The sequence below is a fragment of the Archocentrus centrarchus genome, chromosome 6, assembly GCF_007364275.1.
Source record: "Archocentrus centrarchus isolate MPI-CPG fArcCen1 chromosome 6, fArcCen1, whole genome shotgun sequence".
In the NCBI taxonomy this organism is placed as follows: Eukaryota; Metazoa; Chordata; class Actinopteri; order Cichliformes; family Cichlidae; genus Archocentrus; species Archocentrus centrarchus.
In genome coordinates this window covers 20,045,565-20,062,609 of record NC_044351.1, presented here as the reverse complement: position 1 = coordinate 20,062,609, position 17,045 = coordinate 20,045,565, and the positions used below count along the sequence as shown (strand labels likewise).

At 38.6% G+C, this 17,045-nt stretch overlaps 2 protein-coding genes across 3 annotated transcripts; both read left to right on the top strand.

Annotated features, from left to right (window-relative positions):
* Positions 1-858: 858 nt before the first annotated feature.
* Positions 859-4,402, top strand: ctsh (cathepsin H). Its single transcript, XM_030731818.1, has 12 exons — positions 859-996; positions 1,179-1,210; positions 1,391-1,496; positions 1,584-1,654; positions 1,740-1,844; positions 2,319-2,405; positions 2,497-2,552; positions 2,639-2,720; positions 2,823-2,891; positions 2,975-3,081; positions 3,829-3,954; positions 4,043-4,402. The coding sequence occupies exons 1-12, from the start codon at positions 930-932 to the stop codon at positions 4,110-4,112; spliced, it is 978 nt and encodes a 325-aa protein (XP_030587678.1). The 5' UTR covers positions 859-929; the 3' UTR covers positions 4,113-4,402.
* Positions 4,403-5,150: 748 nt separating this feature from the next.
* On the top strand, positions 5,151-13,476 carry blm (BLM RecQ like helicase). Of its 2 annotated transcripts, XM_030731519.1 has the most exons (22): positions 5,151-5,520; positions 5,841-5,901; positions 5,992-6,610; positions 6,702-6,837; positions 7,608-7,711; positions 7,829-7,943; positions 8,031-8,605; positions 8,922-9,098; positions 9,179-9,297; positions 9,553-9,666; positions 9,795-9,893; positions 9,990-10,138; positions 10,290-10,396; positions 10,703-10,863; positions 11,030-11,225; positions 11,327-11,517; positions 11,601-11,745; positions 11,900-12,099; positions 12,210-12,405; positions 12,491-12,613; positions 12,743-12,941; positions 13,066-13,476. In XM_030731519.1, the coding sequence occupies exons 1-22, from the start codon at positions 5,426-5,428 to the stop codon at positions 13,247-13,249; spliced, it is 4,065 nt and encodes a 1,354-aa protein (XP_030587379.1). In that variant the 5' UTR covers positions 5,151-5,425; the 3' UTR covers positions 13,250-13,476. The 2 variants fall into 2 exon arrangements, with proteins under 2 accessions (XP_030587379.1, XP_030587378.1); XM_030731518.1 differs by having other exon boundaries at positions 5,841-6,610.
* The last annotated feature ends 3,569 nt before the right edge of the window (positions 13,477-17,045 follow it).

Below are 17,045 nucleotides of genomic sequence, written 5' to 3'. Positions count from 1 at the left end.
GCAGCATTATAAATGTTGTATAATTTAATTTATAATCTACGTTTCCTCTTATGCCAGAACGCCACTCCAGACTCTGTTTTTGCATTCACTCAAATTCACTGTTATTTTCTATTCATTTTATTATATTTGTGTGAAGACAATTTAACACTTTAACATTATCTTTGACTCTGGCTCTTTATTTTCCATTTGATATCGTACATTATTGTGTACTGAGATGATTATTTTTCATTTTCCAGTGAGGTGCAGTGCTCTCCATAATGTTTTAGAACTATGACTAAAGACAAAACGTTAGCTGGGGTATGTAACCTGACGATCGGAGAACAATAATGACAACAATGTGACGTTGCCGGTGTTGTGCCAGAAAGTGATCATCTGCCAAAAAGTGATTTCCGGTATTTGCCAAAAAAGAATTGCCTTTATTTAAACTTTTGTAAATGACTTTTGGCCCATAATCTGCGATTAATCTCTCAAATATATCTCTCATGAATAATACTGAGTCAAGAGGGCAGCAGAAATTGCAACAAATATAACATCACAGTTTTAAAGTTATGTGAAGTTGCCAAAAAGGACTGGAATGGTGATAACGTAGACTTATAAGAAATGACCTGAAAAACAGGTCATTTCTTTATTTTATATACAAGTCCTTTATAAATCCGGTTGACTAGTCAACCGGATTTATAAAGGACTTGTAATATCTTTGTTAATATTGATAAACATACTAGTATGTTTATCAATATTAGCAAAGATATTACACATTAAAAACATATGTAAATATCAGAGATCACTTTTTGGTAGGTGATCGTTTGTTGACTCAACACCGGTCATAGGCTGCAGCCAGTTTGAACGGCAGCTGTTCACCTCGTGACTTGCCTCAGCTGTTTCACTTCATTTTTACGCTCCTGTAAATGCAGCACGATTGAACAGTCAACATGATGATCGTTTCTCTTGTGCTTTTTGCGGCGTCGGTAACTTCAGCTTTTGGCCTGTCTGAGAAAGGTAAGCCCCTTTTTGTTTTTTGCTTTTTTGTTTTGTTTATGTAAAGTACGACGATTAACTTTTGGGATTTTATTGTTTGTGACACCAGCTTTCGCTTTCATATTCCGCCATGGCGTCTGTTCACCTCCTATTGTTTCATGCTCTGTAATCGGACACATTTTGACCATATGGTTTCTTTTCAGACGAGTTTCACTTCAAGTCATGGATGGCACAGGTAAGCTATAGGTCCGTGATATAAGTAAAAGAATGCGCTCAGTATCTTGTTATGAGAAAGTTCTCCGGTGTGAAAAATCATAGTAACATTGTAGCTTAACGCTTAAGTTTGCGCTGCGTAATAATACAGACATACAACCTCAAAATACATTTCTAAATCAGTACCCTCTCTCATGTGCAGTACAACAAAGCGTACGACTTGAAGGAGTACTACCAAAGACTGCAGATATTCACAGAGAACAAGAAGAGGATTGACAAACACAATGAAGGAAATCACTCCTTCACAAGTAAGACCTCTTTATGTTTGCATTTATATTTTGTTTTATGTGTCTTATACGAAAATGCGTTCACCTGCATTTCACCTCTTCCTGCAGTGGCACTGAACCAGTTTTCAGACATGACATTCGGTGAATTTCAAAAGTCCTTCCTCATGTCTGAGCCTCAGGTAATGCTGCCCATACAAGAAGTGGTTTACAGGGACGATTAGGCTGTTTTTGAACCAAAGTCATTTGACACTATGATTTTTGCAGAACTGCTCTGCCACCAAAGGGAACTACTTCAGCAGCAATGGACCACGTCCAGACTCCATTGACTGGAGAAACAAAGGGAATTATGTGACACCAGTGAAGAATCAGGTGAGGTTTAACACAAACATCCACATGCAGCTTTTTATTGGGTCTCAAAGGTGACAGAATGTTGTTGCTGAGTCAGACAGTAGATTAAAAGAGTAATATAGTAATATTAAAATAAAATATGTATACTAAAAAAAAAAAAAAAATTTAATCCTGTGAGGATAGAATTTCCCCACAAAAAACATGGTACACTTGTGGTATTTCAAGAACAGGTTAAACTAGTAATCTCATCTGATGAGTGGCAATGCAAAAATTGCTTACCTTGTTTGTTTTGTTCTTTTCCAAATAAAACATCCCAAGAAGTCTTAAGAAGAGCTTTTGTTGTTGCTGTTTTTGTTGTTGTTGGTGGTGGTGGTTTAACTTTCAAGGTAGCTGACACATTTCGTTCCATGCAAACATTTCTTCAGGTACAGTCTTACATTGTATTTTAGCACATAAAATATTGCTAAATTGTTTGTTTGTTTGTTTACACCAAAGGGAGGTTGTGGTAGCTGCTGGACGTTTTCCACAACTGGCTGTTTGGAGTCTGTAACTGCCATCAACAAGGGGAAGCTTGTACCACTGGTGACTCACTTTAATTTGCTGAATTTGTATCAAAAATGGCAGCTTAGGATAAAGAATAATTGCTAATTTTACTGATTATTGTGTTAACTAGTCAGAACAACAGCTGGTAGACTGTGCCCAGAATTTCAACAACCATGGATGCAATGGGTGAGCCAAGCAGGTCTTTACTTTCCCTTTTGAAAATTTCCTTGTAACCACTCACTCATTTAATAAGATCTTAATTTGTCTTCCAGAGGTCTTCCCAGTCAAGCATTTGAATACATCATGTACAGCAAGGGACTGATGACCGAGCAGGACTATCCATACACAGCTTTTGTAACTATCAGCTAAAATCATTAAACAAAGCAAACTTTTCACTTACATACAGCTGTGGTTTATGTCTTTATTTATGTCAAGTGTGACCTTTTGTAATTTTAGGAAGGTGATTGCGTGTATAAACCAGAACTGGCCGCTGCTTTTGTGAATAACGTGGTGAACATAACAGCAGTGAGTATCCAGTGATTTTCTTGAAAGAAAAGTCTTTGTTGTACTGAGTGAGTGAATGATGACATCTTTCTGTTACCTGTCAGTACAATGAGGTGGAGATGGTGGATGCTGTTGGGACACACAATCCTGTGAGCTTTGCCTTTGAGGTGACCTCTGACTTTATGCATTACCAACAGGGTGTGTACACCAGGTAAGAAGAATACTGGGTGTTATTATGGTCACTAGATTTGACATAAATACAAGCAGAGTCTTATAATGTTTTTCTCATGTTTGGTCTAGTGATTTTTTTTCCTTGCAGTGTCCATGAAACAGCTCATACAGCCTGCTAAAGACAAAAATCCAGTGGACAGTCTTTTAAAAATGTTAATTGTCTGTGAACCTTTGACAAGTGAAAGTTCTCTGGTTTGAAACCAGAAAGAGGCACAAATCTCGGAGAGAGTTGCATCAGAAAGGGCATCCAGTGTACAAACCAAATGTGCGGATCCATCCGCTGTGGCGACCCCTTGCAAATAAGGGAACAGCCAAAAGAAGAAGAAGACTTTTACTTGAACTTTTAGCAATGATCTACTGATCAAGTTCAGGTATTTTAAAAATATGAAATGCAAAAAACAGCATATATAAGGTCATCAGTCTATTGATCCAACCCATATTTTTTTTTAAGATATGAATATTTGTTATTCTTCAAATAATTTTATTTTGACACATGCTTACACAAACACGCAAATATGTGCTCAAACTTGTTTTTCATATGGACAGCAAATTTACCACAACCACTCCTGTTAAAAATAAGAACCTCAAAAAAGATGGTTTAGAATATTTCATTTGGTTTAGGTCAGCAAAGCTGATGGCCTTTTTTATAAACCTCTGAGAGGCTTAGTTCCTTATTCTTATTAAAAGAATCGTATGTATAAAGTCATAAAAAAACTTCTGTTTTTAGCACTGAATGTCACAACACCACCGACAAAGTGAACCATGCAGTGCTAGCTGTTGGCTATGGACAAGAGAATGGTATCCCTTACTGGATAGTAAAGAACTCGTGGGGATCAAGCTGGGGCATGGAAGGGTAATTTTTCTACTCAGTCACATGTAGAACAATATCACTAAATATATGTGACGCAAAGCAATATAGTAACAATTTTGTCTTCTCGCAGGTATTTCCGCATTGAACGTGGGAAGAACATGTGTGGACTCGCTGCCTGTGCATCATTCCCAGTGGTGTGATTTTTTTACATGTTTGCACATTACAAAAGGATCAATAAGGAAGCCAAATATATATTTTTTTTATTATTGGTGCAGAGTGATTTTTTTTATTTTTATTTAATCAGCGGCTTGTGTTTCTACAAATGTGTTTTTGCAAAAGGGACCCGGTCTTCACACCCACTAAAGCGCTATGACAGGAGAGATCCTGATCGCTCCTTACACTATGAAATGAACCTAACTGAAATGATCACTTAGCTGAAAGTAATTCAAACTGCTGTAATGAAATTTGCAAATAAAGTCTGTTAAATGTGTCTTGAGTTTTTGATCACCATGCACTGCAGATACATATGACTAATGACAATGGAGAAAATCACACAAAACAAATGGACATTACTGTTTTAGACTTCTGTGATAATAATATTGCAGGCATCAAAACATTTTTCTGAGATTTTATTCAGTGGCTTAATTGGATCTTTGTAACAGGATTATTATAGGGCAATCCTGAAGGGCCTTATCACGCGGAATGGACAAGGTTTAGAGTGATTTTATAGTTCAGGCCTTTGTAAAATATTAACATCCTTTACATCCATGTTACTATTTAAGAACAATGTAAGTATTTACCAAACATAAACCCACGTTATACTTTAAATATTTCCAAAAAATGTGTCTACAGGGACCCTAATCTCTCCAAAAGAAAAACTGTTGGATTCATTTTTATATTTTTTTAATTGATTAGGGAAAAAGTTCTTTCATATGTGCTTCGTGTTTTTGTTGGCTTGTGCCACTAGGCAGCAGGGGTCGCTGTTGAGAAGGCCTTACGTCTAGGACAGCAGCTGGCCTAAAATAATTCAGTTTTTATGAAAACTATCGTAGATTATAATCAGAGCGATCTAAAATTAGATTTTAGGCTGCTCTTGCACAATAAACCAGTATAAAATGCTGGCCCTAGTGTGTGTGTGTGTGTGTGTGTGTGTGTGTGTGTGTGTGTGTGTGTGTGCACGCGCGCGCGTGTGTGTGTAAGACTACATTTCCCAGAATCCTCATTCTTGGTCAGCATTGGCCAATGATAAGTCTGTTTATTGAATGGGCGCAAAAATCTGTTGTCTATGTACACCGGTATACCTTGAGCGAGTTAACCTCAGGTATAACACGCTTTAAGTTTCATGAACGTGACTGAGCTGGAATCTAGCAAGGGGGACGAGTGGAGCGCGAGCCTCCGGAGACGCGTCGTATGTTGTGTCTCGTGCAATGCTAAAGAAACTGCCCGCCGCCACTTCATGAATTCAGCTCGAATTGTTAGCCAGCTATCACTTTAGCTCAGCGTCTTGTAAACAATGTCCGGTCTACCACAAAATAACTTGAAGGAACAGTTAGCGAGGCACAGCAATGCTGCTCAAAGCAAGCCGTCTGTGGCTAAAGCGAAACCGGGGTAAGTGTGGTCAAACTACCGCAGGGATCAAATACTGGCTAACTGTAAGCTTTGCTAATAACAGCAGTATTAGCATAACAGTAATGTGCAAGATTTGTTATTTACCGTATAGTGATGTGTGACCATATAAAGTCTATAAGACGTGTGTGTAGCTAATGTTTGGCGTACGCAGACATTCAAAAATGCACAAAGGGATTTCTGTTTTCCAGCTAAAAGAAGAGATGACACAAAAAGGCTGTCCTGTAAACTCAACTCAACTCTCATATTGTTTTGTGTTTTGTTTTTTTTATAATTCACCACCTTTTTTGTGTATTTTTCAGGGCTTTTTCTTTCAAAAAGAAGTCATCATCAGGTACAACGAAGGTGGAAGTCCCTACCAAGGTAATCAGCTCAAATGTTTTGGCAAACAGGAATGTCAATGTCCCCAAGAGCAGTTTGGTGACTAAATCTCCTTTGACATTTTCAAACAAGCTTGAGAGACCTCAAAAATCCAAAATCAACAACTTCTTCTCTGTAAATTCAAAATGCAAGTCAGATTCCACTGGGCCAGCAGAAAACTCTTCTCCTGCATGCCGAACCCCTTCTGTGGTGTCTGGTACTAAGGTGACTTCAGCTCCAGCTAATTCTGACAGCCAGTCTTGTAGCCCTAATTTAATCAATTTCACAAGTCTGGATGCCTCTCATAGTTTTCCAGTGGACGACTGGGATGATTTAGATGACTTTGAAACACCCGCCAAAGAGAAAAATAATTCATTCAGTTCAGAATTATCAAAGAAGAGCAGCAAATTCCTGTCATCTCCAACTGAAGAAAAAGCAGAATCTACAGCAACACTAAATTATGATTCCTCAGTTATAGCATCAAAATTAAGCATCAAGAATAGCGAACAATCTCATATGGAAACAGATGAGCTAGAGCACACCGCTGCGGTTTCACCAGGCCCCAATTTGAACCTGGAACCAGCAGACTGGTCAGATGAGGAGGATCTTCCTATTAAAATGAACAGAAAACATCCTGCCCAGTTAAAGCCTGTCATGAGTGACAGTGAAGAGGAGGATATTGCAGAGCTGGAACCTTTCAAAGCGAGCACAGGTAAATGTCTATTTTATTTGTATATTGGATGACTGATTATATTAAGTTACATTAAAAAAACAAATATGTGTTATCTCCTATTACTCTTTAGACAACAAGAAAAAATGGATTGACTCAAAGACAATAGAGATCGATGACAACTCGGAGCCTGAAAATGACCTTGATTACATTCCACCTTCACCCTTCCCTCATCAGATGTCTTACACAGCCTCTAAGCTGGAGACAAGGTCAGAATTTTAAATTGTCTGCATATTTTACCTCTGTTCTCATAAGTGTCAATGTTTATGTGAGATGATTTTCAAAGCATACATACTGTTTATTTGTAGTTAAAACCAAAATGAACCAATCATACTTATGTGTGTAGCACCCTCCCCAAAGGCCCTGGAAAAACTGTAACTACCAGGAGTGTTTTCTCTAGCGAATGATGGGGAAAGCTTTTAAGTATAGACAGTCTAAAAGACATACATGGCTTCAGGTGTAGCGCCAGTGGGCAAATGCTGTAAAGCTGCATTCTTTTAGTGGCCCGCAAGTTTGATTCCTCTCATTGTAGAAAGACTTCCCATCTGTGGGGAAAAGACCTGTGGCTCTCTTTGACCTCATTCAACACTTACCCGATGATTTTTATAAATTAAATCATTAGTTTCAGGTCATATTTAATTAAACATGAAAGCTATTTTGTAAATTATGGTCATTCTAAGAGTCAGAGAGGGGGATAAACCAGGGTATGCTGATTGCTAGCAACTTAATCAATCACAAGTCATTAATACATCATTAATAAGTGTGCAGTATCCTCTGTTTCTTAGTCAGATCCACCTCTTGCTCGTCCACTTTCAAAACACCAAGATGGTGATGGCAAAAATGCTTACCTGGAGGCTTTATAGCAGAACTTCACTGATCAATAGATGGTTGTTAGTTACCCTTTAGGAGAAGTGTAAAAATGAAACCAAAACTCAACCTTTAAAAAATGTATCTCATAACTTGCTTTCTTTTCAAACAGAACTAAATCAGTTGATGGTCATATTAGAGGCAGTCCAGTGAAATCAAAGAGCCCCATCACAACACTGCATGAACCGTCCAAGCTCTGCTCAAAAGACAAAACAAGTGAGCGTTATCTTTAAAGAAAAAAAACCTCATTTTATGCAAAAGCATTTTGTTTAACTTTTTTCTGTCTGTTTATTGGATTCTTTTTTTTCCCTCTTTCTTTCTTTCTTTTTTCAGGTGAACAACTTTTCACGATCACGGAGTCCATTTGTGCTCTGGTTGACTCCATCCCTGAACATGAGCTAATTGCTCTGTCCTGTGGAGAAGAACTTTTACTGAAGCGGGCACAGAGGTGTGTTAGCTTTGATTACTGTAACATCAGCTTTGGTATTATCATGGTATTATCTCAGTATGACCCCAATCTGCGTTTCTCCTCTAGGAAGAGGATTCTTGCAACTGGTGGTGACTCTTTGTTTAGGATGCAGCAGCCAGACAGCACAGTGATTTCTGAACCCAGCTTTAAAGAAACCTCCTCTTCAAGCTGCGGTGCGTTGTCCAGCAGCTCTGTGCCTGTGGACTCCAAGAAGCCTCCTCAGCTCAGAAGATCTTCAGTCATCTTTGTGGACTATGACTCCGATCACTCTGACAGTGTTATTGATTTAAAGCCTTTGGATAAAAAGGACAGCAGTATAATATGCATGGAAACTAACAGCATAGATCTTGGTGGCTCAGACCTCTTCTTCTCATCCAAGAAGTCAGAAACTGATGTGCAGAAGAAATCGAACACCCCAACGATTACAGCTGCAGAAGATGTAGAAACAGATGACTTCTACATTGACGACTTTGATATAGATGACTTTAATGACTCTGATATCCCTGATTACTTTGATGAACCACAAACATCATCAGTTGTGACTACAGCAGTGAAAGAAGGGGGGCCAAGCAAGTCCTTATGGCAGAAGAAACCAACGACACCTACTTCTGCTCCAAAACCTTCAACGATTTGTTCTCCAGGCAAGTCACTGAATCTGTCTTTCAGGCATCTAAGAACAGGACATATTCTCCATCTGGTCCAAAATTCACAAAGCAATTCAGATCTTCTTTATGGACTAGCACTATACTCACAATTAAACTCAAAATGTAATGTCATGTTGTTTAGACATTTCTAGATTGTTTGCACAAGCCAACATTAATTTCATTTTCCTGAAATACAAAACTAAACAGAAATGATAAATATTACCTAGATTTAACAGACAACATAGTTTCCTAAGGATTGTCTGATATACCTGATTTTTGAGGAACTTGTCTTTTTTTGTGGCTTTGTTTGCAGAACCCACCTTCAAAAACCCAGCTCATGATCGCTTCAGAGGCTTCAACTTCCCCCATTCTCAAGAGATGATGAAGATCTTTCACAAGCGTTTTGGACTTCATCAGTTCAGATTTAATCAACTAGAAGCTATTAATGCTACACTACTGAGCGAAGATGCATTTGTTTTAATGCCTACAGGTTTGTAAAAGCACATTAACAGTACCTGTGTAACAGTTGTTGTGAAGATGTCCAGATATCTTAAACTATTGTATTTTTAGGTGGAGGGAAAAGCTTGTGCTACCAGCTGCCTGCCTGTGTCTCACCGGGGGTCACTGTGGTGGTTTCCCCACTCAAATCACTCATTGTAGATCAGATCCAGAAACTCACCACCCTGGATGTAAGTACACTTGTTTCCATTGGTTGGTTTGATCAAAGAAGTGTAAAATGGTTATGTTTGGTACTAAAAAGTGTGTCAGTTTAGAGCTACGAGGATAAAGTATTAATTAGTTAATTAAAAGGTTTTAAAATGATTTTTGTTTTTAATTAGGTAAAAGGGAAAATGTTTCCTGAATATATGTTTTCATATTCTCAAATCTGAGGATTTTGTTGCTTTTCATCCGCAAAAACTATTATGTAATGTTCTGCATTTCAGATTCCAGCAACAAGTTTGTCTGGTGATAAAAGTGATAGCGAAGCATCAAGGATTTATATGCAGCTCTCAAGGAAGGATCCCATTATTAAACTGCTCTATGTCACACCAGAAAAGGTGAGCTTTTTGTAACTTGCACATTAATCTTGAAAGTTTTGTCTTTTTATTATAGTATAATTATACTTGTCTGGAACTTAATTTTTGTGCAGCTCAAAACTGATGCATCTTTTCATTTTCCCTCCAAGGTGAGTGCGAGTAGCAGGTTAATCTCCGCCCTGCAGAACCTGTACGAGCGAGGCCTCCTGACCCGGTTTGTCATAGATGAGGCCCATTGTGTCAGTCAAGTATGTTCCTTTGCTTTCTTGTGTACACAATCCTCTGTATGCTTTTATTTTTAGCAGCAGCCATTGTGAATCATCCCATCTTTTTAAATCTTTCAGTGGGGCCACGATTTCCGCCCGGACTACAAGAAGCTGCATGAACTGCGTCAGAAGTTCCCCAATGTGCCGATGATGGCTCTGACAGCCACAGCCACCCCCCGAGTGCAGAAAGATATCCTCAACCAGCTAAACATGACTCGACCCCAAGTGTATGTGTTCACTTTCAGCCTCTGGATTAGATTTATAACTCCAGTATGGTTGTTTATGTTGTTGTTGTTTTGTTTTTTTGTTATTTTTTTTCCTTGCTGACTTTCTTAAGCAAAATAATAACTGCAGATTTTTCTTCCAATGTATTTACAGGTTTACGATGAGCTTCAACAGAACAAACCTGAAGTACTCAGTGCTGCCCAAGAAGCCTAAAAAGGTTGATGAGGACTGCATCAGCTGGATCAAGAAGCACTACCCACGTGAATAATTCAGTCCTCTTTCTGATCCCAGTGCATGCTATTTTCAGAACACTGTCATAACTGCTATGTTAAAAATTTAGCTGTCTATGAACACTTTGAGCTCTCACATGTTTGGCTAAAGCTGAAGGAACAGTAAGTGGAAAATCAAAACAGTCTACAGACAACAAGCCATGTGGATTATTCTATCTAATTAGTTATATCAGGTTGCTGCATATGATTTTTGGATAGAAGTAAAATTCCTAAGCTCTCTTAAATCTGTGCTCGTGTTGAATGATTTTTTTTAAATCGCATTTTTTTTTTTTCCAGGTGACTCTGGCATCGTGTACTGCCTGTCTCGTAACGACTGCGATGCCATGGCCGAGAGTCTGCAGAGAGCAGGGATATTGGCGCTGTCATATCATGCAGGACTCAGTGACGGTGACAGAGAATATGTGCAGACCAAATGGATCAATCAGGATGGTTGCCAGGTTAGGTGACAACTCAAATCATTGATATTATGAAGAAACTAGCAGTCTAGATACTTAACACAAAGCTAAAGTCACAAAGACTGGATGCCAAAAAATGTGACATTTGTACAATTTAAAGTAGATTTTGAGACATACTTTACACTGCTCATTTAATTGTTGTCAACAGGTCATCTGTGCCACCATAGCCTTTGGCATGGGCATTGACAAGCCTGATGTGCGCTATGTGATCCATGCTAGTCTGCCTAAATCAATGGAAGGGTACTACCAGGAGTCAGGGAGAGCTGGCAGGGATGGAGAGATCTCTCACTGCATTCTCTTCTACTCCTACACTGATGTGCATCGCATCAAGAGGATTATCAGCAGTATGTGATGGAAATTTAAACTGTCTTTTTTGGATGTGAGGCCAGTTAATTGCTCTTAACTTTTTAACGCAGTCTCTCTTTGGGTTCTTGAACTATTGCAGTGGACAGAGAAGGGGACAGGCACACCAAGGCAACTCACTACAACAACCTGCACAGCATGGTGCACTTCTGTGAGAATGTGATGGAGTGCAGAAGAATTCAGCTGCTCGCATACTTTGGAGAGCTGAAGTTTAACAGAGGTTTCTGCAAGGAACATCCAGATGTCAGCTGCGACAACTGTGCCAAACCCAACGTAGGAATAAGTTCCTCTATATCAAATGTATATGTAACACACCCCAGCTGTATGTAATTGAACATCAATATTCCTGAATGCAGCAATACAAAATGAGAAACGTGACTGAAGATGTGAAAAAGATCGTGAGGTTTGTCCAGGAGAACTGTGAGAAAGTCGGAGCAAGATTTGGCAAGACTGCTAACCAAAACCGACTGACCCTGAACATGCTCGTGGATATCTTCATAGGTACAGTACATACAGACTTCCACTGAAAATGCATTTTACAAGCATAAAACTAGTGTGATAATGCAATAGGAAAAGCAGATTTTCTTAGTACAGCTGTGTTTGAATTGTGTGTGGTTGAAAACTAAATGTTTTTTTTTTTTTTTTTTTTGGTCAGGATCAAAAACTGCAAAGGTACAGACAGGAATGTTTGGCTTTGGAGCAGGCTACTCCAGGCATAATGCTGACCGTCTTTTTAAAAAGCTGGTTCTGGATAATGTCCTGGTTGAGGACCTCTACATCACCAATGGTGGCCAAGCAGTGTCTTATATCTCTGCTGGAACAAAAGCCGTGAATGTGCTGTCTGGACACATGCAGGTAAGAGTCACACATCAGTGTTTAAAGTGGTGTAAATAGAAGTAGAATAGGGGTATGTAATGAACTGCTGCCCATCATTGAAAACATTACTGGTACTCTTCGCTTCCCAGGTGGAGTTTTATGAGACGGAGAGCGCATCCACCATCAGGAAGCATAAAGCTGCCGTGGCCAACAATGTCTCCCAGAGAGAGGAGAAGGTGCAGGAGTGTCTGAAGGAGCTTTTGGATTTGTGCAAGCAGCTGGGGAAAGCATTTGGCATTCACTATTATAACATCTTCTCCACTGCCACATTGAAAAAGATAGCTGGTAATTTTTGAAACTTCTCAGATGCAGAATTTGTTTATTTTCACAATGAAGCATTTTATAACTTATCACACTTTGTCACATTCAGAAAAGCTTTCTTCTGACCCTGAAGTCCTCCTGCAAATTGATGGTGTAACAGAGGACAAACTGGAGAAGTATGGAGCCGAAGTCATTCAGGTCCTACAGAAATACTCTGAGTGGCAGCTACCTGGTAAGAGATCCTACTGACATTTTGCACATTTTAACTTTTTGCATCACATCACCCAGGTTCACTTTTATTTTTTTTCTCTCTCTCTTTCAATGCACACATTGTATTAAAGTTACATTTTCTGTGTATCAGAGGAACAGGCTGACAGTGGGGGAGATGGGTGGATAGACACAGCACGAGGCCGCACAGGTGGAAATGATGAGGATGACACGGAGTCCTCCACCTACTTCCGTAATAAGCCTGCGCAGGGACAGAAGAGAAAGAAGGCTCCATTCTTCAAGTATTCTAAGAAGAAAAAAGGATGTGGCAACACAAGCTCCAATTCTAAAGGGTCTGTAGAGTGTTGTCTCACATTTCATCATCCAGCTGGGGATCATGTTTGCCAAGCAGTTTCACCTTCTAACTTCTTTGCTTTTTTTTCTCTTTCTGTCTTGCTGTGGTTTTTGTGGATTCAGCCGTGGCTACAGCAGCAATAAATCCTGGTCATCATCCAGCGTTAGGGGTGGAGGTGGAGGTCAAGGGTTCAGGAGCTCAGCAGGCGATGCATCCGCAACCAAGAGACCAGGATTACTGGCAGCCCCGGTGCCTCAAAGCAGCCAGCGTCCGTTCTTAAAGCCAGTCTTTTCACACTTGAGCTAGGACTGTTTTCTCCAGCACCTGACTTTGATGGGGTTGAAAACCAATTTTATAAATCACCTTAATGTGTTCACTGCTGCTGCTTATTGGAACAGTTAAAACTGTGTATTTCAGTTATATACAGTTATTGCATGTTTATTGTTGTACATTTTTAATAGAACACTGTGAGTGGAAATGGTCGCGGTTCTTTTTTTATATGCTTATTTGATAATAAAGATCAGTTTAATTTATGACCATTGCTTCAACATTTGTAAGATTTTTTTTTTTTTTTTTTTTAAAGACAGGAAAGCTGTTGATTTTTCTTTTTTTTTTTCACAAAACCACAGGAGCAGCTGCATCACATTTTTATTTAACATTTATTTCAAGTTTGAAGTGTCTTATTTAATGGCACCAGTTACAAGGGACTATTGGAGAGAAACAATATTTTATACTGACTTGTACAGAAGGTTACCTACAGTACAAACATTGGTTTTGGAATGGATCAGACTAAACAAGAACTGGATTTGGCACATGGATATATATATAGATATATATACTTGTATATTTAACATAATTAAACAGCAATCTCCAATCTGAGGATAGAATGAGGCAGACTAGAGAACACGCCACCAGACATGGATATGCATATACACTTCTTGACGTGTATGCACAGTTGTGTGAAGGTCTGTCTACTGGGAGCGAGCAAAGGGCAAAAAGTAGAGAAGCTGTCTTCAATTAGTTTCATTAAACCCTTGGTGTGAAATGCATCACATTAATGTTACAGGAAGGAAATTAAGCCAATTAAGAATAAATCTAATTGTGGTCAAGTAAATTGGTTGTGATTGCAAAAGAAATCTTAAGTTCTGATTGTTTTTTTTAGCTGTTCTGTTCATCTAATGATGACTCATAGAAAAATACAAGGAGTAGACAAAATAACATCTCACAGTAAAGTGCAGTCCAGTAGAATAACACCAAAGAAAGAAAAAAAAATGCAGCCTCAAACATTAACCTTTTGTTGCAACCTTCATAAGATTTGATTGTAGGTTTACATAAATCTACAGTGCTTGGCTGTTGTATGGAGTTTCATTATAAATCCATGCAGTTGCTGTTATTGGGTTCATTCCCATTGTGTGTATTTTACTTTTACTAAAATTGTTTCATCTTCCACTGCAACCTCATATTTTTTGAAAAGTACAAACACGCTAATTTCCCTTATGAACCATAAATGACAAATTGCAACAATACCCCCACAACTGGTCACAATTTCTTGCCATTATCCATGAAGTAAAGTAACTGCAGAATATGTAAACATGGCACAGCAACTGAAATGCGATGTCAGGTTTGTCACAGGAAACAGGCCTGCAAAGATTTTCGTCTGCCTCATGAACATTAAAGTTTGAGACAGAGATGAAAACCAGTTTCCCCCTCTTGGTTTGAGAGATTTAAGGATGGAGAAGTCTGTAGTCGAAAGAGATGTTGCACCTCTCTGTCTCCATTCCGTTATCTTTGCCACTTTGGTAAACTGCAGCGTGAGGATCCAGGCACGGGGAACAATGTGTCCCTTAACGATGAAACAACAAAGAAAACAGCAGAACAAACATCCACACAAGAGGTCTCTAAGGAAAATTTTATAAGATTTTATAAACTGTCATTACTGAATGCAACAGTAACTAAGAGTCTCGGTGGTCGCATCATTGTGAGCGAGCATGACAGCAAATTGGCGAGTGGGTTTCTAGAAACAGGTGGGACAAATTTGACTTATCAAACATTACTCATCAGATTTTTGTACACAAGTTTTTCATACAACTTTTTGCTCTTACAGCTGGTTATTGCTTCATGAATAATGCTGCCTTTTTTAATTGTTGCATGTTCAGAGAGACCCACTAAAGCTACATAATGCTGATAAATGTAAAAGGAACACCTTTAAAAAAAAAAGATGTCTAGCAACTCAGAGGCTGGACTAATAGGTCACCCTGACCGCAGTGAAAAAGTAATAAATATGAAGTACACAAAAAAAGTCAATCCACCCACCCTGCTCCACCCCTTGGTAGGAAAAAAAATGCTATATATATATATATATATATATATATATATATATATATATATATATATATATATATATATATATATATATATATATATATATATATATATTATTCACGGAAATAAGCTCATACACCAACAGCTTCCTTGCTAGTGTTGCTGTAACGACTCCATATTTCCTTTTAGCATTGTGCTGACAAATGTCATTGCTGGTACCTTCACCAGACATAACTACGGTTTGTGAAAGACAATTAGCCAAAGGAGTGGATCCAGCCACAATGCTAAAGTGCATGCTACTCTGCAGTCAGGCTATAGCCAAGGACTGATGTGCTCAGATTGCACAGAAGCAAACAAAGCGAAGTAGCACCATCAAGCCTTTAGTGGAGCAGCTGCAGGAGGGAGGAGTGTGTTTAAAAAAAAAAAAAGAAGAAGAAAAAAATTAACCCTGTACAGCCGTTGATCAGTCATCAAGTGCCTTCAGTTTCCAATTTACATGGTAATTATTACTTTAAAATAAACTTCTCTACCTCTTTTTCTTGTCACCCCTCTCACTTCTCTTTCTTTTTTTGTTTTATTCTGTCCAAGCCTCCACCGCATCACCTTGAATCGTGTTTCCACTCCTACATACAGACACACTAACACCTGCACTCAGTGCAGGAGGTAGACACTCAATACAAAAACAGATTTTACCCAGAATCCAGCAGCCACGACAGTTATTGCTCCCTTGAGCTGTGAGACTGAAGAGCCTCGAGCCTGACCGAAATATCAAGGGACAGATGTTATTTGATATGACCCTGCAGATAAAGAAAATGTAACTGTATGCAGTTTGTCCCCAAAGTAGTAATATCAAGTTTCATATCTGTTAACTCTAGATTAACTTACTGTACACTTACAGTTTTCAAGGTGGCATATTCTTTTCCTTAACCTGACCAACAGATATTACATTTATAAATGCAGACAAAAGATAATCCTCACATTTATTCATTTATCAAAATAGCTGCCCGTTCCTCTAACCTAACATTTAACTCACTGTTTCAGTCCCAGTTTTATTTTTGGCCACACTTGTTCAGGCCACAAGTAAAAATATGTGTTTTTTTGTTGCTTATTTGCTTTTCAAATGGGACCTTTTTTTTTCATAAGAGTAGCCCTGCATAATTCACAGCTTTAAAATAATTATTTACCTTATGCTAGGCTTTAGTGTCACCCCTTAGTTTATCTTGTCTGAAAAAAAGCCATTCATTTTAGCTCTTCCATTTAGGTGGATGGCACTGATGTGCTCACAGCCAGAGCTGTCTGCTTAAAAATGACCATATTAGGGAAATCTGCTCTTAGTGACATCATGCAGATCCAAGGGTACAAAAAACTAAACTGTCAACAGGGATTACTTGAACATTTGCAGACCTAATTTTTTAACCTTGAGCCAAGTTTAACATAGGCCCCCTTTAACACAGATCCAGTCGGTCAGGCTCAGTCACCTCTCCAAACTCTTCAAGTAAAATAAGATATGATAAAGTTATGAAAGTTGAAAATGTGTTTTTGGATTATGTAGTATTTGTGGTGGTACAATGATATATCCAGATTTTATTCAGTACAAATACATATCTAAATGATCATTAAAGTTGCACACACACACTGCTGGTGGAGTGATGGGAAGCCGATCAGTGTTGAGTGGATCTGGATAAAAGCCCTGTTTTTTTTTTTTTAGACCCCCCCTTCCATCTTTCCATAAATGCTTCTGACCTTACAGCGCTAAAAAAGGTATAATTTAATCTCAATA

Bases quoted from the DNA above. Each gene is read 5' to 3' on its own strand.
- blm (XM_030731518.1), top strand. From the start codon at position 5,426: ATGTCCGGTCTACCACAAAATAACTTGAAGGAACAGTTAGCGAGGCAC. The intron at 5,521-5,840 runs GTAAGTGTGGTC...TGTATTTTTCAG, and splicing joins GTGGCTAAAGCGAAACCGGG to GGCTTTTTCTTTCAAAAAGA. The intron at 9,894-9,989 runs GTATGTTCCTTT...TAAATCTTTCAG, and splicing joins AGGCCCATTGTGTCAGTCAA to TGGGGCCACGATTTCCGCCC.
- ctsh (XM_030731818.1), top strand. From the start codon at position 930: ATGATGATCGTTTCTCTTGTGCTTTTTGCGGCGTCGGTAACTTCAGCT. The intron at 2,892-2,974 runs GTGAGTATCCAG...GTTACCTGTCAG, and splicing joins ACGTGGTGAACATAACAGCA to TACAATGAGGTGGAGATGGT. The intron at 3,082-3,828 runs GTAAGAAGAATA...TTCTGTTTTTAG, and splicing joins CAACAGGGTGTGTACACCAG to CACTGAATGTCACAACACCA.